General features: G+C 39.3%; 1 protein-coding gene across 3 annotated transcripts in view; it reads right to left on the bottom strand.

Moving 5' to 3' along the window:
- The window catches only part of LRP5 (LDL receptor related protein 5), a 161,034-nt gene that overhangs the window by 12,839 nt on the left and 123,480 nt on the right, over nucleotides 1–24,715 (bottom strand). For all 3 annotated transcript variants that reach the window (XM_084520081.1, XM_084520080.1, XM_084520079.1), the window contains exons 8-16: nucleotides 21,321–21,537; nucleotides 20,839–21,128; nucleotides 18,612–18,838; nucleotides 18,033–18,217; nucleotides 14,350–14,673; nucleotides 11,771–11,973; nucleotides 9,392–9,603; nucleotides 7,233–7,423; nucleotides 1,713–1,922 (exon numbers count right to left, since the gene is read on the bottom strand). In XM_084520081.1, the coding sequence (XP_084376207.1) occupies nucleotides 1,713–1,922; nucleotides 7,233–7,423; nucleotides 9,392–9,603; nucleotides 11,771–11,973; nucleotides 14,350–14,673; nucleotides 18,033–18,217; nucleotides 18,612–18,838; nucleotides 20,839–21,128; nucleotides 21,321–21,537 (2,059 nt within the window). The remainder of the gene's footprint in view (nucleotides 1–1,712; nucleotides 1,923–7,232; nucleotides 7,424–9,391; nucleotides 9,604–11,770; nucleotides 11,974–14,349; nucleotides 14,674–18,032; nucleotides 18,218–18,611; nucleotides 18,839–20,838; nucleotides 21,129–21,320; nucleotides 21,538–24,715) is intronic.

Below are 24,715 nucleotides of genomic sequence, written 5' to 3'. Positions count from 1 at the left end.
GTACCTACATATCCCATCTGTACTTCTAGGGTAGTCAGGCATGAAGAATTAACATATATTACTGCAGAATGCCACCCTCCCCCAAATCCTCAGGAACTCTCCTCTAATTTCAGAGACCTCTTAATATCCAGCCCTACCACTCAGCTCCTGTTCCCCCCAATAAGCCCTCACCACTTCCCTGTTACTCACAAAACTGCAGTGTAAGAACACACACCTGGCGGAAGACACATGGTTGTGTTCCCAAATCAGTTATTCAGAAGCACCGAGTACCCAAGAGCTTGTAATGGAATCAAACTAAATTAACATTAGTTGGATGAGAAACAGGCACAGAGAGGTGAAGTCACTGTCTGAAGACCCCAGCCCGTCTGAGTGAGAACAGAGCCAGTCTCCTGCCTGCTTATCTCATGTCTTAAGCGTGCTGAGCATCTGCTGGAGTGATCTGTGGAGCAGGAGCCTCTGTTACTCTTGATGCCACCGAACAATGCATTCTTTACTACTTGTGAGGAGCAAGAATTTCCACAGGGAAGAAATAGTATAAATATAATTATTTCTGTGCCAAAGTTGTTTTCCATCTGTTCAGACTTCTCAGTGGTCTGCTTTCGCCCTTAATAAATTCATCAATTTAACATAGGGATGGAAACATTACTATGTGAGGCACAGGTTAGCAGGTTTTCTGCTAGCAGAAGAAGTGCATGCATATACTTGTGTGGGCATGCACACACACACAAGTATTTTTTCCCCATTTGTAACAGAAGTCACCTATATTGGATAGATTTCAGATGTAAAAAGTGATTTGCTTCAGTGCATCTCTGAATAAATATTACTCTTGCCATAAAAAACAGACATTTTAGAAAACACATTGATATAAAGTCCTCTTTTTTTTTTTCTTTTATTAAACATAAATGTCCCCCAAGTACCCTTTACAGATTAATCCTACACAGGGTCACCATACAAGTTCAACTCATCACCGGCCACAAAGTCTAAAGAGGCCTTCTGTTTCCCACATCTTGTGCTTCTATATTCTCAGCAGGCCTGGTAAAAGCAGGAGGAGCTGCAGGTTGCCACCCTGAGGAGCGACTGCTTCAAGGGGATTCTGCACTCTCCCTCAGGGCACTGGAACTGAGGCACTAGGCCAGAAAAATAAGGTCCAACCATCAGTGACCCCTGTCAGAAGGGATCAGCTCCACCTCGATAGGAGAGAAATTCCACAACCACTGAAGCTCGTTTTAGGAGCTTCCCGCCTATTCCCCCTCCCTTACTGGAGGCTTTTATGTTATCAATTGTGCTGAGTCAAACCAGTCACATTTTAGAAATGGGTCTGAAATGCTTCAAGAAAAGGCAATTACTATCCTCTCCTTTCTTTTTAAAGATTTTTTTGAACTCTGTTACTTGGTTGTACTTATATATACACATAAAATTAAAAACCGTAATTCCAAACAACTTTTAGAGTGAATTCAGTATCACGTGAGCTCGTGCAAAGCAACTAACTAAGGTGTTGTGAAATTGCACAGTCTAGCTGAACAGGAGGACTCCTCTGGACAAGAGTAAGAAACTTGTTTATCTTTCTGTTCTAGAGTCCCAGCCCTCCAAGTTGAAAGCACTCCATGTCTTAACTTAAAGCCCACAGGGCAGTATTATTAAAACACACAGCTGGATGAGGAATTTGAGAGACAGTGGCCAAGAGTCACAGAGAGATATTTAAATAAACTCACAGAATTCCTCCATATCGAGTTCTTCCACAGCATGAATGCCTGTTAGGTGAGCGATTCGGCCTTGAATTCTAGTCCTTTTGTACCCATTAGTTTTCTCCACTCTCTCAATCATCTGCTGCTGACGATCAATCCAGTACAGGTGATTCCCCAGCACCGTCAGTCCCATCGGCTGAAGGATGTTGGAGTCCTCCAGGGTCACGCGGTTAGCACCTGAGATCAACAGAAACAACTTTTAACTCATTTCAACAACAACAAAACCAAACCAACCAACCAAAACAAAACAAAAAACACACAAAGAAAAAAAAAAAACCACTACATTCTGAAAAATGCTCTGACATGATTTCAGAAACAGGGGGTTTCTAAAACCAGCTCCAGTACATTCATTTCAGAAGGAGCTCTTAGGTTAACGCTCCATTTGTCTTGGCAGACCATGGCAGTACTTGTTGAGTTTCATTTCAGGTAAGTGCAACAAATTATTACAAGGGCAAGCAGATCCAGTATGAAGCACAGCTCATCCTTGGGTACGTTGGCTCGTCAGCCAGCCATGAAGAGCCTCACATTGGCATGGTCTGTTATAAATAACTGTGAGCAGTTTTGTTATGGTTTTGGCTGGGATAGAGTTAATTTTCTTCATAGTAGCTGGAATGTTTTGGATTTAGGATGAAAATATGTTGATTATACACCTATGTTTTAGTTGTTGCAGAGCAGTGCTTACACTAAGTCAAGGACTTTTTGGCTTTTCATGCTGCCCTGCCAGGGTGGAGGCTGGGGTGCACAGGGAGCTGGAAGGGGACAGAACCAGCAGTGCTGACCCAAACTGGCCAAAGGGATATTCCATACCATGTGCATCATGCTCAGTCATCAAATTGAGGCTGCCGTTGCTTGGGGACTGGCTGGGCATCATTCAGCAGGCAGTGAATGTGCATTGTGCATTGCTTGTTTCATTTATTTTTATTATTTTTAATCATTTTGCTTTCCCTTTTTCTTTCTTATTAAAATGTCCTTATCTCAACCTGTGAGTTTTTGCTTTTTGCAGTTATCTCCCCTATCCCACCGGGTTGTGGGGGGTCTCCTCTCTTGGAACTTTTTTTTTAAAACAATACATTCACACACCTAGCAGTAAACTTTGTTGGAATGTACAAGCAAGAGTGAAATAGAAGTAATTAGCTTTACTGCCATTCCTCTCATAAAACACAACACACAGTAATCATACAAAACAAGAATCAAGCAATCAAATCATGTCATATGCTGTATCACATCCTCAGAGATAATGATTGCAAAAAAAAAAACCCTTATATTCCAAGCAAGCGTACTCCTTTCTTCAATTTCTTTCTTTCTTCAGTAACCAAGCAGAAAACCCAAGTTCCATGTTTAGCAAAAGTGAAATGTAACTCAAGAGGCTTTTAAACAAGATCATCATCAAATGTTCAGATTTACTGCTCTACAAAATAAGTCTCAATCAAGGTGTAAAAATCAGGTTAAACAAAAATGAATTTTGACTGCTTTTAATTTTAATTGCTTGCAGTCTTCTATCATGTGCTGCACTACTGTTAGTGGCACTTAATTGTTGCTTTTGTTATGCTTGCCTAGGGTGAACAAGAGGTCCCAGATTATTCTATTAATTCACAGAAAACATTTTTAGTGTATACCAGACACATTTGGTTTCAAAAATGAAGAATACAAAACAGAATTATAACTTGGTGCTACCTCTCGTCTGCTGTTTCATTTTGGAATAAAGGCCTTATGCCTGCTTGCATTTTACAAAAAATTGAAGTTTTAAATATCTACTCAAAATGAGATTATTGAATCTGGATACATAATAAAAATGCTAATGAACGGTAGATTCAACTAACTTGCTGCATAAATTATGTGGAGCTCAGCCAAGCATAAGAATATGACATTTATTTCAATTACAGACCATTAATTTTGCACATAAACTTACTGCCCACAACTCTCGCTTGACTGCCATGTTGAACGTTGCCCAGCATACATTACCGTGAAATTTAGAAAACAGAATAAAGAGAGGTCAGAAATTCTTGTACTTGCAGTTGGTGTTTTAGTTCTTTATCCCTGAATATATTTTGCTTTCAAACCAATGAGCAAGAGACCTGTTTTGTTTCATTTTCAGAAGGAACACTCACAAGTGTGTCTGATAGCACAGTCCTGGTTGTAATCTGATGCATCTTTTATTGTACATGCTTCCACTGGATTTTACTCTTGTAAGGACATATGTAGAACAGAACCAACGCACTTGCACTGGTTTCACTAAATCAGACCCTTAGTACTACTTTCTAGGAGTGCAATTCCTGGCATGTCCTTTGTCTTCTCTTAAATGTACAGATCTTAAAAATTAGAAATACTGTGAAACATAACATTTTGACAAAAGAAGGTATACAGTGAAAAAAACACAGGCTATTTTGTTCATTTGCTCTGCAGTCTGTGAGCACCCTTAATCCCTATGAACTTCAGCAACGTTGGACCATCAACGATAACTGTTTTTCTGTCAGACTCTGGTGTCAAACTTTGAAAAAGCACAAGTTTCAGATGTATTTAAAATAAGTCAAGAATGGGAAAACCTAATTTACAAATTATATAATGAAATCCTCCTTTAATTTTCTTAAGTGCTAAGTTGGTAACTTCCATTTAGAAATAAAAGGCAAGCTGGTATCCTGAGGACATCCTAAAACCATGAAGACACAAGGTGTCTAGTGACACTTGCAAGCTAGCAGTCCTGCTACAACCCTAGCCTCTTTGAACAGCCTCCCAAACAGGCTACATTTAACGGTTTTTGGGATATACCTTCAAGCATCATCTTTTTCCTCCCTCATCTATAAAAAGCTGAACATTGGTGATTTGTGAAGCTCTGGAGATAGCACTGGAGGTGGTGATTGATTTATATTGAACTATGCTGGATTTGATCTTAAGTAAATGACAGTCCAAATAGTAATACTAAAAGGAGAGGCAAAGAGCACTGATAGCACTGGATGACACCATTAGATTGTTGTTTAGAAAAATGAATAAAATGAAAAACAGAGTGAACAGAAGGATATTTTCAGCAGATACGCTTAAAAAAAGGTAAAGAAAACATGCTACAAGTGTTGAATTTCCACAGTGATTAAGTATTCTAGTTACCAAAATGAAACAGATGTGTAGTCTTTTCAAGACTGAAATTAACACTTAAATGTAAATAACATTAAGGTGGAAGGACACCAATTGCTGTATTTAAAATATTTGAAATTAAAGCATTTTTATAGATTTTTCCAGTCACTTCAACGATAATATAAAATGCTACTTTTTAATTGACTGATATCGCAGACAAGTTATTTGCAAATGTTTTATGAGTGTCTGAAAAGCATCAATAGCTCCAGCTGAAAAATCCAACAACTTTGCAAGTAAGTGTTCACTCTCTGGACAGGTTTGTAGTTCTTTCATCCCTCTCTGAAAGTTAATAAGTTGAGTATTGGTCACCCGAGCATTTAGCAGGCTGCTATTAACTATCAGGGTATAGGGAAAGCTTCAGAAACATATAATCTCCCCAAGTCTGTGAGGGAATAAGATTGTTTGGAACTGTCTAATTAGCAAGGAGGACACTACGTAGAACTTCAGTCCATTTTTATCAGCAGCCTCAATTTACACTAGAAATCCTTTTGCTAGCATATGACCTATTTAAAAGTGACAGCTCAAGAAATACTTTTTGAGGAAATAATTCAACCCAACCTAACTTCGGCTATCAATTTTTTTCTGAAGCTGTGATACAAGACTGCAAAATATACAGAATATTTTAAAATAAAAACGTTAACTTCTAAAAAAAAAAAACAACAAAACAACTACAAAACAGCTCAGTGGATCAAATTACAGCGAGCTTTAGCTAGATCAACCATAACCATAGTTCTCTGGCTACATGATACGTGGCTTCCAGTTATTGCTTTCGTTTAGTCCTGTAGCTTTCCTCCCCTTTATCTTGCGTTTAGGGTTTGATTCTTCAGTTGTAACCCCATCGAATAAATGTGCATGAAAAGCTTTGTTTCAATATTAACCAGAGAAAGTTTAGTTTTCTCTGTAAATAAATGGATTAAAATATAAATCCAGTATTCAAACCTATGCTTATATGGAGTTTCTATGCCACCAAAAGGAGGAATGCATACCACATACAAAGGAAATGGCAACCACAGGATACAAACTACCAGAGTGTGATGGCCTAGCTGCTAATTTACTCATATATCACTTTACTGAAGTCCTTTTGCCTTAGACTTAGATCTAAAACAGTAATCTACAGACTGCTTCTGCCTTTTATGCTCTACCACGCAAGGACTCAGCTTGTCTCCAGCAAGAAACACCCACCTCTTGTGGTCCTCCTTGCCTGCTAGCTGTGACTCAGCCTTGCATGCATGCTAAATCCAAGGGGAAAAAAGGCATGCTTTTTTACATACATGTAAAAGCCACAGCTAGGTCCACTGTGTGCTACAGCTTCATTAAATAATACGGCTTTCTGTTAACATGGGGGTCATCTTTTTAATCTATAGCAACACTAGTTACCAGCCCTCTCCTCATCTCATTAAATGCACTTCTCACAGATGCATCTACCCTCTCCGAGGCCATCAAAGTCTCAGTCTCTCAGTCTTCCTTGGTACCTCTTCTCTCCCTCCTGTTCTTGTAAAAAAGTGAACAATTTTCACCTATTTTAGTTCATTGCCTCACAAGGGAAGGGATTAAGAGGAAGTCCGTCAAAAATTGGAGGCTCAGCTTTTTATGGCAGCTGCCAATCACTAGAACAGCCCAGTTTCTACTCCCTGACACTCATTCACTTCTCTCTGTACTTCCTTTAGGAGTTTAATTTTTTCACACAAAGGAAGAGAGAAAGAATCACAAGTGACAAGACACAGACATTGGATCCTCTGCACTATACTGCCCATTTCTCCATTTTTCAGCACTGCCAACTGCTTTAGAATTCCGTGATGAACAGCGCTCTGTAAGAAGCACGTGGTGCTACTGCTATAGATGTGGAATAATGCCTTATTTTACTAATATGGAAAAAGTGCAGTGAATTGACATCTCTCCACTGTTTTACAACACTGGTGTTCCAGGTGAGCTGCCTTATCATCCTTCTTAGAAAAATGTTGCTACCCCTTCCATTTGTTCTTCTGGTTACCTTGATTTAGTAGGCTGTAACTTCCAGAGAAAAAATATTGAAGAGTTATGCAAACTTCTAAGCCAAAAGAAAATAAAAAGCAGGAGTAATTTAGTGGTGCCATGACTAGCAACACCTATTTTAATCTGATCTTCCAAGAGTTGCTTTCAGAACATATCAAAAATCAAATGTCCCTCTTGGAGGGTAGCAGTCATTACAGACACATTTATTCCAATCACATCAAAGACAGAAGCCCACCAGCAATTGTTAGCTGTGCCTGCCTGCACAGAACTGGCAACTGTGGAAGAAGTTACTGGGGTCAGTATCAAAGAGGGAATGATGTCCTATACATCACACACGCTGCTCCAAATGTTTAACTGCATACCACATACCTGACAAGTCACAGCTTTCGATGCGCTTCAGATCTGCATCCACCCAGAAAAGCTTTCCAAGTTTGTTGTCAATCACCAATGCTACGGGGCGGATCAACCCAGTGGTAAAAAGCACTTCTCTCTCTGTGCCATCGAGGGCTGCACGCTCAATCTTGGGAGCTCGCTCTTGCATGTTGGTGAAGTACATGTACCTGAGAACAAAGCCACCAGCTGATTAACTAAAAGCTTCAGGAGTCAAGGGAAGCAGCTCACCTTCACACACAGGTTCTCAGTTGTAAGTGGGGATGGTGTACACAAGGATGACTGGTGACTATTGCTCCCAACTGCAAAGATCCAGATCTACACAGCTGCAGAAGCTCCAACATTTGCTAAATGGCATATTGAGACAGCCTAAAAATAACTCCATTTCTCCTGAATACACCAGGCCATAAAATGCTTCAGCATTCAGCACTGCTGCCCTGCAATATTCCTGCAGTGGAGGTAGGGATTGTAAGAGGCCAGCACAGAAGACTTCCTGCAACTGTCCTTGGGTAAAGCTCTCCCCACCTTCTTTCTGACAAAAAAACAAATTAACAAAAACCCACAACACAATTACCTCCTTTCTGGGGTTCCTTTCTTCACAGCAAGTGTAAGTTCCTACTAAACTTAAGAGGAACAATGATCACAGAAGAAAGAACAACCGAGAATGTCGTGTTCCTGATGGCATAGTTCCATGAATACTTTATATCTGCCTAAGCCAGCTCAGCTGCAAACAGGAGCAGATTCTGCTCTCCTCTGCATAATTAAAAAAATGCCTTGCGCATCCACACAGTGAACTGAGAACTCCCTCAGGGAAAAATCTACCATTTCTTCAGTGATACATAACTTGGGCAGATTCACTGCTGCATAGGCATTCCTGATGGCATGAACGAGGAGATGCAGCAGTGAGAACGAGCAAGCCAAGGGAGAGCTGGAGAGAAGGATTTCTGGAACTAAGGCAGGACAGTGCACAGATCTGATTCAGCCCTCCCAGGTAGCCAGTGTGTTCTTCTACATTGTCTCTTTCCCATTTTTACCTCTTTTAATTTAAAAGCAGGTTTATCTTTAATTCATTTTAAAACCCGACCTGAAAAGTTGAATGTTTTAGTGATCAACAAACCCAAACTCCCATTTTAATGGGGAATGAGGAAAGTTTTTATAAATACTAACGATGTCCAAGTAAATTAGTCCCAATCAGATTAGAATCTTTTCTCTAATCCCCCTCTTCCCACAGCAGCTTTTGAACCATGCAGTGAGAATTGTACAAAATAACAGTCCCACAAATGTTCCACGTAGGGTCTCTGAGTACTATTGTGTCCACACAGTTATGAAATATTGTCATCCAACATCTGTCAAACACATATCAAAGCCACCTAAGAGTAAACTGGGGTTTAAGCATCTAACTTATTCGAAGGAACAGCAAAAGGGCCATCTTTGACCTCTAAGTATAAAGTTACCTGCCACCTGAAGTGGAGATGTGGGTCTGCTGAATCTAAACAGAACTGCTTTACAGCAAAACTACAAATTTTCTTCCTGTGGGAAATCACTGCACTGCCTTTACCTGTCTTAAATCATTTCAGCATTTTTTGAGATACACATCAAGACAGAATTGACTTTAAAATGTCTAGAATGTAAGGTTATTTTGATTTTTTTTTCAACCTCTATACTATTACATTAGCAGGAGTATTTCTATCATATGAAAGATCCCTTTTTTCTGGAAATACGTGTTTTATGGTAACTGAACATTTACGAGGTGGATCCTCAGCTGCTGTAAACACAGTTTATAGCAGTTCCTGTTTTTTCTGGATTTGGTGGTGAGGTTGTTGCCTGCGCACTCACACAGTGAACAGAATAAGGTTGTTTTGTTGTGCTTTCCCCATCCATCTCAGTTTCCCATTTTAACGTACCACACGGCTGTGTGAACATCTAAGTTGGCACACCAGAGGAGGCAGAAAAGGAAAGAACAGGAAGAGAAACTTGGATAACTTTAAAACCCAGAATCAGGCTATCAATCACCTATAACCTGAGCAATTAAATACGCAAAATTTCTCCTTTTTAAAATACACAGATGCATCACAAGATTTGCACGCAGCTGACATATCCCAGATGTGCTCTGTGTGAAGAACAGAAAGGAATCTCACCCTCGCTCTGCATTCACCACAATGGCTCTGGGCTTGTCGTGATCTCCTCGCAGCACCATCCCAATTGACTCGCCGTTCAGTCTGTGGACATTGACTGAATTTGTGGCCTCACAGGTCCAGTATAAGGTATGGCTGTATATATCAATGCTGAGGTCATGTGGCTGCTTCTCGGGATTCTGGCTTTGGTTTGGAGAGCTCATGACAGTAAAAGGCTGCAAGACAACATATAAGGAATGACTTCTAATAACTGTTCTGTATGAACTCTGATTGCACAAAAAGCACAGTTTACCTATGTGAAAGGTCCAGAAATACCTAAAATCACAAGGAAGCAAGTACAACAAATGTAACAAAATACACAGGATTCAAACTGTGGATGAGAGGGAAAATATCTAAAGAAAATCTGTAAGGTAATTGTAGAACACACTAAGGTCTCCCCTGAGCCTCCTTTCCTCCAGGCTAAATAACTCCAGCTCCCTCAGCCACTCTGGAGTACTTGAGCATGTAAGAAGTCCCAAAAGGAAAATAACCTTTCAGTTTGACATTACAGAGGCTCCACTAGTCTACTGCTAATCCCAGTGCCATTGGGATACTAATACCACTGGCAGGACTCCCAGCATCAAAGTAGGTTTCAAAGGTGACTGGTTTTGGTCACATCAGAGTGGTCACGGGAAAGTGGTGTCTTCTTTAAAGCGTCCTGATATGGCATTCTCAATCCAAAAACAGAAACAGCAGCGAAACAAAAGGTTGTATGGGTCAAGAAAGATGCATACACTATTCCACACTCAACTTAAGCGAAAAGAATTACTCAAAACAGAATTACGTGAGAAAATTACAATATATTTCCATAGTTTGGTTTTAAGCCACCAAGTTCTACATTGTGATGGAATGTTTTCTTTTTATTTAAATCTTTATCCCTATCTTTTCTTGTCAGCATGCCCAGAAATAAAAAGAAGTAATTCTTATCTTGAAATCGATGATAATGTTACGCAAGTATATCACGTGCATTGTTTGCAAGAAAACAAGAGTTAGCAAATTTCAGTAAAAATAGTTAGTGAAAATTGGAAAGTTAAAATTTGCAGGGGATCTGCATCTTCAAAGCTGTCCGCCAATGTAGCGGAAAACACAGAGCAGACAAATCTCCATTGCAATTTACACCTAGCAAGTACCAAAGAGAAGCTAGACTGCAACAATTAGCACTTAGCACAATCCAAAAGAGCAAAAGAAACACTCCTTCAAAATTCATCCGCAACCCAGCTAGCTGCTTATCCTAAGATACCTCTTCCAATCTTAAAAGAAATTGCCAAAAAATCAAACCATCATCTCTTTTGTTAAAGGGCACTGTAAGATCACCAATTCCCCAGACACATGAAAAGACCAGCTCAGTTCCACTGAAAACACATTACATTGTTTAGATATGACTGCCCAAAGCTAAGAAAATATACCTCGCCCATTCTCCATTTCCTTTTGTATTCTTATTCGAACTACAGCTTTAAAAGAATCTGTTATTCTGTCCTGGGAGTTAAGCAATATTAATGCATAACACTGCCCAGAAGAACAGCACACTTCTTTCCACTGTTGTATGAATAACTAGCAAAGAAAAACATTTATGCACCTAATTCAGTAAAATGATTTTGTATGCACATAAGTCTACCCCTATGTGACACAACAGTCGGCTTACTAAAGGTTTTAACTACAGCTTGGATAGCTGTGAGAGTTTTCATTTTGTGACAGCTTTACAATGATGACAATATGATCACACAACTGTCATGCACAATATTGACTTTAGAATACAATTTCTGTTTCTAGTATAATTCAGAGATAGTGAGCCTGCCTTACTTCATTGCCCACCCTTAGCTAAATATCACAGTTTAAGGGTTCACAGTCAGGTTGGAAATTAGGAGGAATTTCTTCTCAGAAAGAGCAGTGAGGCATTGGATTGAGTTGCCCGGGGAGGTGGTGGAGTCACCATCCCCTGCGGGTGTTTAAGGAAAGGCTGGACGTGGTGCTTAGAGCATGGTTTAGTGGGTGACAGTGGTAGGGGAACGGTTGGACCAAATAGTCTTGGAGGTCTTTTCCAACCCTAATGATTTTAGGATTCTAAGGCTCATCGTTTCAGGTACATATGATATACATAGACTATTACACTTCCTGGTGTATAACTTAAAATCAAAATCCTAAAAAAACAAACAAACAAACAAAAAAAACCCTCCAGTAATCTTTACATATAAACAGAATATACATGAATAAGCACTAGCAAGAGTAAAGTTTAAACTGATGACTCCCTGGTGCAGGGGACAGGAGGGGAAAGTCAAGCATGAATTGCAAAGAAAGACCCCTCCCCTCTAAAAAAAAACAAGTATGTACACCATGTAAACTTGCCTGAGTGCCATCATCTTTGGCTCTTTTTATAATATTCTGACGTCCATCTACCCAGTAGATCAGTTTATCTAAGGGATCATAATCAATAGCCTTCACGTTCCTTAGACCATGCATAGGCAGGATGATATCTGGACTTTGCTGATCATCTGGTATCATTCGGCTGATTGCAGACTTCTGACTAAATAACAGGAAACTGGTAGGGGCTGAAACAAGTCAAAAAAAAAAGAGTATAAGTAACACCAACAATATTGAGAAATACAAAGTTGCACAGTTTTCCTACATTATCCTTTTATCTAGTTGAACTTACACAAATACGCATAAACTTCCACAAACTTCAAGTGCATGTGCATGCTGCTCTTCAGACTACCAAGAAAGCTGTGTTTTGGGTGCTATCTTTGTTGACTTCAACAACATTTAAGACAAAAAGAATTTCTCTTCCACCCACCTACACACTTAGTTAAAGACTGGGAAAGCTTCAATCACACAGTTGAATCACCTGGAAAGCACTTCCAGCAAAACAAGTAGGACCAGACTTGACAGTGCTGTTATTTCTAAGACTTTAAATACAAATCTTCATCCCTAATCCATATCACAAAAATGGACATAAAACTCCACATTCTGTCCTCATATTTCAGATTACCTTTAAAGACAGAACCTTTGAAATGGATTTCTGCTACCCCTTCCCTTTCACAGTGGTTTAGGCAGGAATGGCTTGCACAAACTGCTTTTGCTTTACCCATTAAACTGTCTTCATTTCAACCAAAAGGAGTTTTCTCACCTTTACCCTTCCATTCTCTTCCACATCCCACAATGGGAAATGAGTGAGCAGCTGCACGGTGCTTAGCTGCTTACTGGGATTAACACACAACAGTCCTTTCTGGTACCTAACATGGGGGCTTGAAGGGTTTGAGATAACAAATTTGAGTGGAGTGGCCTAGACTGATTTTTTTAGTTCTTAAAGCTGTTTAGCTACTAATTGGCAGGCTGCTGCGCTTGCCACAGGACTTGCTTGCTTACTGTGTATTGCAGTGCTTGGCAGTTCGTTGCTTTTTGCTTTCGCTGTTTGCTGCAGTCCTTATCATCTTACTTTGCTGTGCCTGTGAACATTTTGATAACAGCAGCAGCCATGCGCCTGGGCTGGCAGGTAGCCAGGGAACTGCTTCTGTTCCCGTGCTCCTGTACTGGACAGGCTAGAATCCCAGGGTGAATTTGAGTCAGAGGGACTGTGACCTGTGGGTAAGTCCACAAGTGAAGCAGGTGCACCCCAAAGCTTTTGTGGACATCGTTAAGTCCACACTGGTATATCTCAGGTATACCTCAAAGCATCTGTGGCTATGGAAAAGGCCATCCTAGATCACCTCAAGGTGGCTGTGGATAAGATTATGATGCAGGAAATGTGCCCCTCAAGGGATTGCAGCCCATGAACAAGACCATACAGGAACAGCTCCACCTCTACCCATGCAAAAATCCATGCCAGAAAAAGGGCAAGGGCAGAAGTACATTGCAAAGTTAAACCCTATACAATGGTCCAAACAGACCAGGGATGGAGATTATATATACCTTTAAATGGTTGTAACTCATGATTTGAGTTGCATGTTACAGGAAATATTATAGCAGGAACCATTCAAACAAGCCTCAAAGAAGCAGCGCAAATGCAGCAGTGACCTGAGATGATCTGGTTTTGACGTCCAAGAACTCCACACAACACTGTTTCTCCTGTCCTGAGTGACCACCTTAACTCACAGAACCCAAGTCATGGGCTAAATGAACTAATTGGACGTTTTATGGACATCTTTATGTGGGAAGCCTGTAGACTAAGGGAGTAATATCAATGTATGAAAATTACAGGACAGAATGGGAGATGGTTGTTAATGGAGATGTCTTGGATACTGCTGGACCCAAGCACAACAAAGTGTATGATGTAAGGGGTGCAGATTGTCCTGGTTTTGGCTGGGATGGAGTTAATTTTCTTCACAGCAGCTCATACAGTGGTATGTTTTGGATTTATGACCAAAACCGTGTTGATAACACACCTATGTTTTAGTCATTACTGAGCCTCCGGGCCCTTTCTGCTTCTCATGCTGCCCTACCAGCCTGGGGCTGCACAAGAATTTGGGAGTGGACACCATCAGGACCACTGACCCAAACAGACCAAACACCAAACGGCTATTCTGCACCACATGGTGTCATGCTCAGCAATAAAACTGGGGGAAAGAAGGAGGAAGGGGGTGGCATTTGGAGTTATAACATCTGTCTTCCCATTTAACTATTACATGTGATGAGCCCTGCTTTCTTGTAAATGGCTAACCGTCTGCCTGCCAATGGGAAGTAGTGAATGAATTCCTTACTTTGCTTTGCACAGCTTTTTCTTTAGCTATTGAACTGCCTTCATCTCACCCCAAAAGTTGTCTCCATTTTATCCTTCTGACTCTTTCCCTCAGGAATTAGTGAGAGAGCAGCTGGGTGGTGTTTAGCTACCTACCAACATTAACCCACAACACTTTCCTATACTGAAAGAAATCACAAGCACATGGCATCCACAAGCAATGAGGAATAAACTAGCAAACAAAAAGGCTTACAACTACAGTTCCTGCTGTTGGGATCCAAGGTATAGTGAGCAGCACAGCCGCACCTAAATCCGTTTGGTATGGCAAGGCACAAGTGACCACAATGGCCATTATTTTGCACACAATCATTCAAGCCATCCTGACGTGAAGAATGAAAGACCAATATATCCATCACAAAATCCAGATGGCCCTGAATAAGTGTCCGGTTCTTCCCACTGGTCTTGTCTGCTCTTTCTATGCTGTGAAGATTCCAGTCTGTCCAGTAGATGTAGTCACTGTATTGAGTTAATCCGAATGGATGAGGTAGATCATCTGCTATGATTTCTCGTTCTTGTCCTGCAAAAATAAATATAATCAACTTAAACACAATTCCCAAGCCATGAAGCAGAGTGTGATGGACACCAAGAAAAAGTTTTTTCTTCCCCTTTTAAAATAAAACCTCATTTCACCAGTCAGCATCACCGGATTCATTATTAAGCAGTACCTGCTGAATAAGTAACCTGAACAGCACTCAAAAATGTTATCCTGGTAACTTCTTGCCTATAGAGCAATCTGAAGCCGTGCCAATGTGTTGCCATTTAAATAAATATTGCTCTATTTCTTACATTTAACATTGCAAATAAATACTGGAAGACATATTCAAGAATGTTATCAGCTCCAAGACTTAGGCCAAGAATAATAATAATAAAATAATATCTACAACAGCAACATAAAGGAAACTTGGGATTCGAAGAGAACAAGCTTTTAGAAATTACAGTGTTTCACACAAGAAACAAATTATTTGCAGTGCAATTCAACATACAGATACCTCAAAGGATTTGGAAACCATTTGTTTGGCAGAAATCCCAGTACTCTCACACTCAGTGGTTCAGTTAGCAACATTCAAAACAGATTTAACACCTCTAGAGCATTAGATGGCCTCTGCCAGAAATTCACCACTAAAGTAAGGTCTTCCTATAAATCAGCCTCCTAAACATTTTCAAGCACAAAACACCCTGAATCTCTGCCACTTTATATCAAGTGAAGATTCATCAGCATCATCTCTCTGCCTCAAACAAATATTCAAATGCTATATTTTACAGAACATTACCTCTTTTCCCCCGCTTCACTTTACCTTTAACCCTCTCTCATTCAGACAACACTGGAGAAGGAATGGAAAGCATACAATAAAACTAAAAACCCATTAAGCCATTTTTTTTCTATAAAATACTAGAACTAAGTATAGAGGCAAACTTCACAACTACTTTTAGGCATCTGAAGTGTCCAAGTTAAGAGCACAGATATCCAGAACACTCTCAGGTACTTATATCAATCCTGGTCTATAGTGATGAATTCAGGGTTGAGGTTCTTTTGAGGGAAGCAAATAAACTACCTGAATTTTACTAGGCACTAGATGGAGAAAAATCTCCCAGAACAGTGATTTTGGCCTGCTGGGTAACATTTATAATGCCTAAGAATAAGCTGGGACAGCATTCAATCATCCACTTCAGAGTACATTATTTACTGCTGGTAGGGTAGGTGCTTCTATCACCAGCTCCCATGCATATCCATCCTGGCCAGGAGGCCAGCAGTGCATAATACAACTCAAGTTCTAGTCTAATAACATTTCCTTAACCGATAAGTCCACATGCTAGAAGCCTACCCTACAATCTGCTAACTTAAAGGACAAGCATACAACGTTGTTAGCTTCAGCAGTCCTCCTCTCCTACTTTCTCACCACAAATTAATGTTAACCATAGGTTCAGCTTTAGAACTAGTTTAATTTACCACAGATTATTTGAATATTGTGTTTCTTCTCAATACCACAATCAGTTTCTAATCCAAATTTGCCTCTGGCTATTTTGTTTCTCCAAGTATAATGCAGAAGCTTAGCTTTGATAGATCATGCATTAGATGAAAATAAACAAACAAACAAACAAACAAACAAAAAAACACCCACAACTCTAGATAAAGAAAAAACCTTCATGCAATTTCTAACTGGCATCACCCATTCAAGCAGTTCTTATCCCAATACAATGAATACAAGTGATGCAAAATCACTGTTAGCCTTGGAATCCAAAACTGCATAGCTTTGTTTTCCAGAGATTTCATCCATTTTTGTTATGGCTTTTCAGAATGTCCTTTTCCTAAACATCCTACTCGAATGCCAACTTGTGAATAAACAATTTTTTTTTACCTGTAGATGGAGAGCATACATAAGCCAAAACTGACATACAGTCACATCATCAGAAGAGTATGTGATTCTTTCTAACGCTTCTTTTTCTTGGACATACACAGTGGCCTAAGAAGCTATCAAAACAATTACTTCAACTCATTTAGGTCATCGGCTAAAAATGAAGTCCTGCAGCTCAGTATGTGTACAGAAGCATAAGAAGGTGCAAAGGTTAAGTCAAAATGCTGATACAACTTTTTTTTTTTTTTAAATGTTCATTCAGAACATGTGAGAAAGCCTTTTCTCCATTAACAGATTTTTCCATTTTTTTCTCTCTCTCAACTATAGAGTAAGATCTTCAAATAAAAGCATATAAAACCTTGTAGTAGATTCTCCATACTCTGAAGATATGCACACACAATAACACCTTAAAAAAACATCTCTTTGTAATACTAACTTTTCACAGAAGATTTAAAAATAAGTGAGTGAGTTGCAGGGAAACCGCGTGTGTCATCAACCAGAGCATTGCTGCAACAATCCTGTATGAGTTTTCTTAAATACTGTATGTTTTTCCACACAAACCCTGCTTTTTATATTGGATTCCCAGAGGTGTTAGTTAATTCCCATCTAACAAAGACATCTCTTTGGAAATGGGACATACGACGTCAGGTCACAAGCTTCTGGATTCCATCTCTGACGGAATGCCAAGCAGTACCTTGGTTTGGATTTCCAACTAATAAAATTAGTTGGAAGCTGGAAAGAGAGACCTGGATAATAGTTTGACAGAAAATCAGCATCAGGACTGGGAAGTCAGAGCTGGTTTATAATGAACCTGTTAGCCGTGTTCACTTTCTCAGAGGTCATATCTCTAATTTTGTAAAGTGCACATAATTTCATGATAATACAGAGAAACAAGATTAAAACAGTATTATATTTCACTATCATTATTAAAACTACCACATGGTTATTAATTTAGGAAGCTTTCATTATTATTATCACTGTCATCCCCTCAAGCATTTAACTTTCTGCTTACTCTCACAATGAAAATATACATGCAGATTTAATATAAATCATATTATTTCAATTTTTCAAGTTACTACTTACCACAAATTGGTACGTACATGCTTTAAGTCTAATAAATTTAACAGACTTAACAATTTAGAGAAAAAGACAATTGATTTAACAGTTCATTATGGAATCACAGAACTGTAGGGGTTGGAAGGGACCTCAAAATATCATCGGGTCCAACCCCTCTGCCAAAGCAGGTTCCTCAGAGCAGACTGCCCAGGTAGGCATCCAGACAGGCCTTGAATATCTCCAGAGAAGGAGACTCCACAACCTCCCTAGGCAGCCTGTTCCAATGCTCTGTCACCCTCACCGTGAAGAAATCACCACTCAAAAAAAACATCAGGGTTAGTTTGGAGACAATCATTTCAAGAATTTAATTAAAACACTCTAAAAATCTACTCAATTGTTTTACTGTGGCCAATGCATATTTCTGTACTGGATGGAGTAACACTGATGTAATTTAAAGCCAGAATACCTAGCATATTTGATGATTCGATCATGCTGGTGTCTAAGTCAGTCCAATATAGCCTTTGGTCTGCATAATCAATAGTCAGGTCATTGGCACGACCCACTTTATCCACCAAAGTGATGCTGTTTGTTCCATCCATATATGCTCGAACAATCCTAGGTTTACCTCCCCATTCTGTCCAGTACATGTACCTGAAATGAGAAGCGGAACAGAAAGATTACAACTAGGTGAGATTTGAGTTTGATTTGAGTTTGGCTCTATGCTTTCGTTTTTCTTTTTTTTTTTTTTTTGTTTTTTTTTTTTTGTTTGTTTGTTTTTTTTTTTTTTTTTTAAATATTTGAATATCCCATGTGGTTATAGGCAGTTAATTACTGTATATTAGAGCACCCCTTTTTTTAAACATAGAGAGAAAAACACGATCAACAACTCCCAAATTTTCATTGAAACCTGTAGGGTTGTGGAGCTTACAAAACCTTCATTGTGTTTTCAGGGACCCTGAAGAAATGAAGCTATATAAACTGCCAAGTATCCTGTCATGTAAGAGTATGAGCACACAGAATTTTGAAAACCAACACTATCCCTTACCCTTTGGTAGGATCAAGAGCCAAAGACCGTGGGTTGTCCAAGTCCTTCCACACAAGGACCTGCCTATACTGTCCATCCAGGCGGGCTACTTCAATTCGGTTGGTTCCAGTATCTGCCCAGTACAGGTTCTTTCCCATCCAGTCTACAGCCATTCCCTCAGGATAATCTAGCCCAAATTCAATCACGTGTTCAACAGAGCTCCCGTTCATGAAAGCTCGGCTTATAGTCTGGAAAACAATCATGTAAAAATATTTCAGCATTTATAGATACTCAAAATGAGAAGTTATTATGAAGCCTGGCATACAAAAAGAGGTTAGTAGTAAAAACAACAATCAGTCAGTGTTACATTTTTAAAATAAATGTCTGTTTAAAAGAAAACTGTACAGTAATTCACAGGATAAAAAGACCTGAATATTCCGAAAAATTAACAGTACAGTTTCTGATGACCAGTTTAAAGCATCTTAAGAGGACATGACTTTCAGAAAGCACTGTATATCTGCAGATTCTTCCTTGACCCGTCTTCCTCTCTGCCATTTGCATATAAAAGTATTTATTTTTTAAAAGTATTTAATTCTCTCTAATGTGTTAATTCTCATGAATGCATCATAATTCAACAAAACCTGAATTAATTTTTCTCTCATAATCAGTCACCTTGAGCAAGTTAATTGCTCTCATCTACATTTTGGTTATATACAGTCAGCTAAAGAAGCCATAGGGTAAGGACTGCGTACATATAAATAAGCTCCTCCTACCAATGAACAATGCCCAAATAAACCTTTGGGAACATCCAGGACCAATGTACAATTACCCTCCCTTGTTATCACGTTAATGCTGAACATTTTACATTTATTCCAAACTGCCTGCTAAAATTTCAGGTATTGATTTCTTAATCGTTTAATAAACGAACATATAAGAATAAGAGATGTTTTACATTTTTAAAGGTGAGTGTCAAAACCAGAATTCATGTGCTATATTTTTAGGGATGCAGTGGTCATCAGGGGAACTGGCTATGGAAACAGGAAGAGGGCTCTGAAGTTACACTGCCTACTGCCAAACTGCAGAAAGTGGGGGGACAGAGGGAAAGAAAGCCCAGGCATTCTGAAATCTATGCTGATATGTATGTGAAAACACAGTATTCCTGGATAATTCAGGAGGCCACAGACATGTAAAATGTTGTTCAGTTCTGCACAGTAAGAGTGGGACCCGACTGATGCAGCTGAAGTAATGTATTTTCCACTACAAATGGTTAAGACAACCGTAGCCCCAGCTCTCCACATGCTTGCATGAGATTTATTTAGTAACCGTGTCTGCAGCACACTAATTTGTTACACTGGCACTGTTCCTAGGAAGGTATCCACACCACAAGCAGCACTGTTAATGCTGAAGCACAACCCTCATTAGTCTTCCCAGAGAGGCTATGAAAATTGCACTAGCCCTGCCATCACTACAATTGAGCTTTTTCCTATTATGGCTTTGGCACATTGGCAAAGAAACTTCAACTGCTCTTGGAAAAACCTATTAAGAGGCTAAACAGAGGAATTCAGCTCCAGTGAAGTGACTGTGTCATTTTCTACCATTACTTAATTCCCTTCAAAAAGTTAAACAACACTGATGAACACCACAACGTTCACTTCAGCATGCACCTGGACATGAACCAGAACACATCAAACTGAAGTTTCAAACTGCTGGGGAACACAATGACACAGAGTTGGAGGCTGGTAGGGGGCAATTAACATGGCATGGAGAGGACTAGATCAGTACCCTAGCCTGCTCTGTGACAAGCTGGAGTCATAGGCTAACAGCAACCAATACAAAGCTCTCTTGCCAATTGTTAATATTAAATAAGATTGTTTTCCAAGTCAAAACTGTAAGGGGGGGTAGAAAGCTTAGGGGGTTGCCAAGCTTGGTGCTTAAATTACTCTACTATGTGACATAAAAATGGCATTTCTAGGATAGGGACATATACAGATGCAGCCCATGCAGCATCTGAGACTTCAGCACTCGGTATGAGCAAACACCACTTTGGATTTTTATTTGAAGCAGGAACATGCCTGTCACCCAACTGTGCATTCAACAATGCAACTGTCTTCATCTCCAAGAGTCTCCTTGGATGCAATTCAATGACAACACTAGCAACTGCAGGATAGATCATGTAACAGAGACCTTTGTTAGATCAAAGGAACTGCTCTGTGGCATTATATTCAGGGAATTCACATGTCAGTAATACCTTCAAACTAACATCAGTCCAATAGATTCTGTTATCAGAGACATCAAAATCCAGAGCAGATGCCTCTTTGACTCCAGTAAGAGGAATAGCAACATCATTATTATTGGTTTCAAGGGAAATCCTATGAATGGCTGCTCTGCTTGTGAAAACTAAGAAGGCTTCAGGAATGATGCAAGTCTTCATGTCACTCAACAGCTCAAGGCCAATGGGACAGGCACACCTGGTCTCCTGGGGTGTAAAGAAACATAGATGGCTGCAGCCTCCATTGTTCTCTGCACATGGATTAGTTCCTTAAAAACAAAACAAAACAACAAAAACAAAACAGATATTAGTGTATTATGGAGACAGTGTGAAGGGGAAGGGAAAGGCTGAGAGGAAGTGCAATGTAATTACAAATCTTCAAAATACGTTAACTCTATGGGTTGTCAACAGAGAATTCTAAAAGAACCATTCAACATTGGATCCACCCAGCCCAGGCTTACCAAACACTTTGGCAACACTTGTTGCTTTAAGGCCCATTAAGTCTGGCAGCTGATCAATAATAATGTCTCTGCTAGCCCTTATCTTGTGAACTCTTTCAATGCTTCGTCTCTGCCAGTCAGTCCAGTAGATGTAATCTCCTAGCAGTGTGAACCCAAATATATGTGGAAGTTTATCTTCTAGGAGGGTTTTCCTCATTGTTCCATCAACATTTATGACCTGCGAGACACGTGAGAAAAAAGGAATAAATAAGTGCTATTTAAAAATTTTCACTATGGACAGCACCAAGTAACATTTAAATCAAAAGACTGTAACTTTTATTTTCCAGTGCAATCCGATCTTCCATTTGCTGCTAGAAACACTTCACAGGTTTACAACCCGTGCTTTAACCTAGGCAATGCATTGCCTGTGATTGAAGTAGAAATTTAAATTATCTCTTTGCTATCATTCAGATATTATTTATTTATTTAGAACCAAGATATTAAACTTGTACCTTGTAGGAAATTAAGTTGTCTTCACTGTACAATGCTTTTATTTTCTTGTTGTTTAAAGACAAGCATGGTCATTTCAACACTGTATTCCCCAACATGTAAATTATTAATTGATATTTATTTCGTATTAAAAACATCCATAATTTAAAGGCTATGTAACATTAATCCATTAAATGCTTAACAATCTAATGGGCAGTCAAAATCATCAATCCGTTTTATCTCAATTCCATACAGAAACCAAAAAAACAGCACGTTGTAAGGCTCTACCCATACATGGTAGACAGAGGGAGCACACTACTTTTATGTGACTAATGACAATCACATCTTATTAAATTTATATTTGACTTTTAATATGTGCATGCACACCTGTGGTAGGTATCCAATTATTAATAACAGAAACCTCCAATTCGAAATCTGATGTTTCTATTACAGTTAGTTGTGTAATACTTTGTAGATTTGGGAAAGCAACGTGCATCTCTCTTTGATTATACAGTTAATTTGGGCACATTCCCACTTCATATAAATGCAAATAATATTGTCACCAATTCTATGTGAATGTTATCTGAAAGAGATGTTAAACGTTAGCATACATGGGGCAACCTACATTTTCCAGCTACCACCAGCCCAACAGCAGGGGGTAAGCAGTCATTTGCTTCACCCTGTATTTATTTGCATTATATACACAAAAAACATCACTATAACACTGTCTATCTTGCATTACTATAGTGCAGGTGTCTTCAATTGCAGATTTAAAAAGCTTCTTAAGATCTTCAAGACTAACAGCTTATGTGAATATGAACACATGCTACAACATAATCTTTTGGGAGAGACAGCAAATATGAAAGCAGAACAAGAAAATATTAATTATTTGCAATGTTACAAAGTCATGATACAGAAATCTCTGCACAGTCAAGGAATAGGCAGCAGAAAGGTGCTTTAAGAATCACAACACTTTTCTCCCTTTTTTTATTCTCTCTGCAAAAGAAAGTGCACAGACTTTTCTTCCTTAAACCTTTTTACCTAAAAATTGGAGAAGTTGTGAAAAAGCACCGTTTGCAAGGAGAGAGAGATTTCCCAGCCACATGAGAACTGTGAGAAGGGGGGGTAAATCCAGGGATTCCTTCCAGCCAAAAAGCCTCCTGCTGGGGACAATTAAAAATAACACTGACATTCCTTCAAAGTAAGATTTGGGGGAGTTTTGTGTCAACCAACCTACCATTTGATGAAGTAGCAGAGACTTAAGATTAATGTCTTTTTATTTCGTTAAGCTAAACAGAGCACATTAAAAAAAAAAAAAAAAAAGTTTGTCTGCGGTTAAAAGCCAAATGGTTCTGCAATTATCTCATTACATCATGTCCAGGCAAACCCCAAATGCTCACTTATTTAAAACAGTATCAATCCCACAGGCAGTACTGCAGGTTCAAAAGTTCATCACACATACTCAGGTGCCAGAGACAAACCTGTGGAACCTTCAGTAAACAAGACATTTTCCGTACAAACACACCACTGCATCAACAGGATGAGGATCAAACTAGCACATTTCAAACTGGTTTTACAGATCTGGGCAGTAAAGGTACAGCTCAAATACTATACCTGTAGACTAAAATACACAAAGGCTAAGATTGGACCCAAAGATGCAGAAACATACATTATTTATATCCATGCACACCTGTGCATGTTGTCAAAAAACACAGTCTCCACTGAAATTACTAAATGAAAAGCCTGTTAGGCAATCTAAGTCCCTTCCTGTCCATGTAAAAAAGGATTCCTAAATTATATGACTGATCAAGCACAGAGGGAACGAAGATCAAATATGTTGAATCAGACAAAAAGAAAATAAAAAGAAATATTTAATGGCTTTAATGGCTCCTAAGAAGGAGATGGAGTAAGTGTTCCCCTGTTTTTCCCTCTCTGTCTCGAACACCCCCCTCTCCCCATCCAGGCAGCAGAACACCTATGAACCCAAGCAGGTTTCCCTAGGATGCAGAAGGGCAGCTCTAGGTTTGTGTGTGATGGGCTGCTGAGCCTTCCTGGTGGTATCTAATCCATGGCAATAGGCAGGAAGTGATAACTAAGTGCTAATTATACTATCTTGCAGTAGCAACCAAGGCAAAGCTTGAACACAGTAAGCTGTCACATGCAGTTCAGTAAAGGTACAGACACGTTTTGTCTTTTGGATTTTGCTGTCATTCATCTTCCCTGAGATTCACCTCTACTCTAGAACATTAACCTAAACCCTGAGGACGTAGAAAAAACACACCTGTAAATGGGTTTCACAATATGACCAGAAACACAACTCCTTTCACTAAAACTGCACAGCTGATAAAATACCCTATTATCTCATCATTTAATGCCTGAAGTTGGCTGCAGCTTACCAGCTGCAGGTGGTAAGGGAAGCTGTAACAGTGCATACAGATTTAAGTGCAAAAATAATGCTATTAACAGAAATCTAACAATGCACTAAGAAGTACTTTCCCAGTTTATTAACCTAAGGACAACCTCATACTGAATGTATGATGTTAGGTATATTCAACTAAATAAATGTCAAAGAATTACAACTCCAGTGCAGATGAGGCAGCTGCATTACAATTCCCTTTCTTGCACTGATATTACTTGCACATTGAAGCTGCTCAGAGATGATCTGTGAAAACAGTATTTCTGGGGAGGGCTTTAATGCAGTCGACGTCTTGAAATGATTCAATGTTTAACTGCACAAGCACTAATAGAAAGAAACAAAGATTTATGAGACAGAGCAGGAAAAAGCTACCCTGGACTTTTAAGCCCATCCATAGGCAACAGTAGGATTGTTTTGTGAAATAGCTTTTCTTTTTCCCTCATTATACAGAATTTTTCCTCAAAACACCTGGAAGGTAGAAACAGAACCGTTTTTTTCTACTCAGAGTTTT

This window comes from Aythya ferina, assembly GCF_964211825.1.
Source record: "Aythya ferina genome assembly, chromosome: 5".
Taxonomy (NCBI): domain Eukaryota; kingdom Metazoa; phylum Chordata; class Aves; order Anseriformes; family Anatidae; genus Aythya; species Aythya ferina.
The sequence above is the reverse complement of the archived record's forward strand: the minus strand, read 5'-3'. Positions and strand labels throughout refer to the sequence as shown.